The following is a 735-nucleotide window of genomic DNA, read 5'->3' as shown; positions in this document are numbered from 1 at the left end:
TTTTCTATCGCGATGTTTGGAACTCCGAAAAACAGCGCCCCCTATCGGTTTTGTTTCTAGCTATCAAAGCAAATTTTACACACGCTATTATCATGGAATTTCTAGCTGGAGGAAATCTTTACGAGCACCTAGCCAAAAATAGGGAAGAGAGGACACCTTTCCCCCTGTGGCAATGTTTGAATTGGGCAGGGCAATGTGCAAGAGGTCTTAAATACCTTCATGAGAACGGCATTACTCACAAAAATATTCAATCTTACAACTATCTTCTTAGCTCAGTCGATGTGACAAATTGCACTCTGAAATTAAGTAATTTTGGCCTCACAAAGCCTGAACATACCTCTTACGCAATCATTACAACTTGGCATGGATCATCAATGCCATGGAGAGCACCAGAAGTCATCAGTGATCCGACATTTGGTAAAAAGTATTCAGACGTTTATTCTTTAGGAGTCGTCATTTGGGAGTTGCTTACATGCAATAAGCCATGGGATAGACTTAGTGACCGCGAAATTTCCAATGCTGTTCAGAGTGGAAATCACTTAGAAATTCCAAAAAACTGTCCAACTGATCTGAAGAGACTAATGGAAAAATGTTGGGAGAGAGAACGTGCCAGTCGGCCTAAAATTTTTAATATATGTGCGAGTTTAGAATGTTTATATAAAGAGGGTAAGTTTCTGCTAAATCCGTAATTTGTATAGTAAATACAGGTCTCCCTCTAGTTAAAGACCCCTCCAA

At 39.7% G+C, this 735-nt stretch overlaps 1 protein-coding gene across 1 annotated transcript; it reads left to right on the top strand.

The window, feature by feature from the left end:
* Positions 1 to 69: 69 nt before the first annotated feature.
* LOC117116686 (serine/threonine-protein kinase STY46-like) lies at positions 70 to 666 on the top strand (the record flags this gene model as incomplete). The annotated part of the gene is made up of 1 exon (XM_033260777.1): positions 70 to 666. A coding segment is annotated over exon 1 (574 nt), but the record flags the coding sequence as incomplete, so codon positions are not given.
* Positions 667 to 735: the final 69 nt, after the last annotated feature.

This window comes from Anneissia japonica, unplaced genomic scaffold (assembly GCF_011630105.1).
Source record: "Anneissia japonica isolate Jap-2015-1 unplaced genomic scaffold, ASM1163010v1 scaffold101887_len735_cov139, whole genome shotgun sequence".
Taxonomy (NCBI): domain Eukaryota; kingdom Metazoa; phylum Echinodermata; class Crinoidea; order Comatulida; family Comatulidae; genus Anneissia; species Anneissia japonica.
This window is presented reverse-complemented; position numbering and strand designations above follow the sequence as displayed.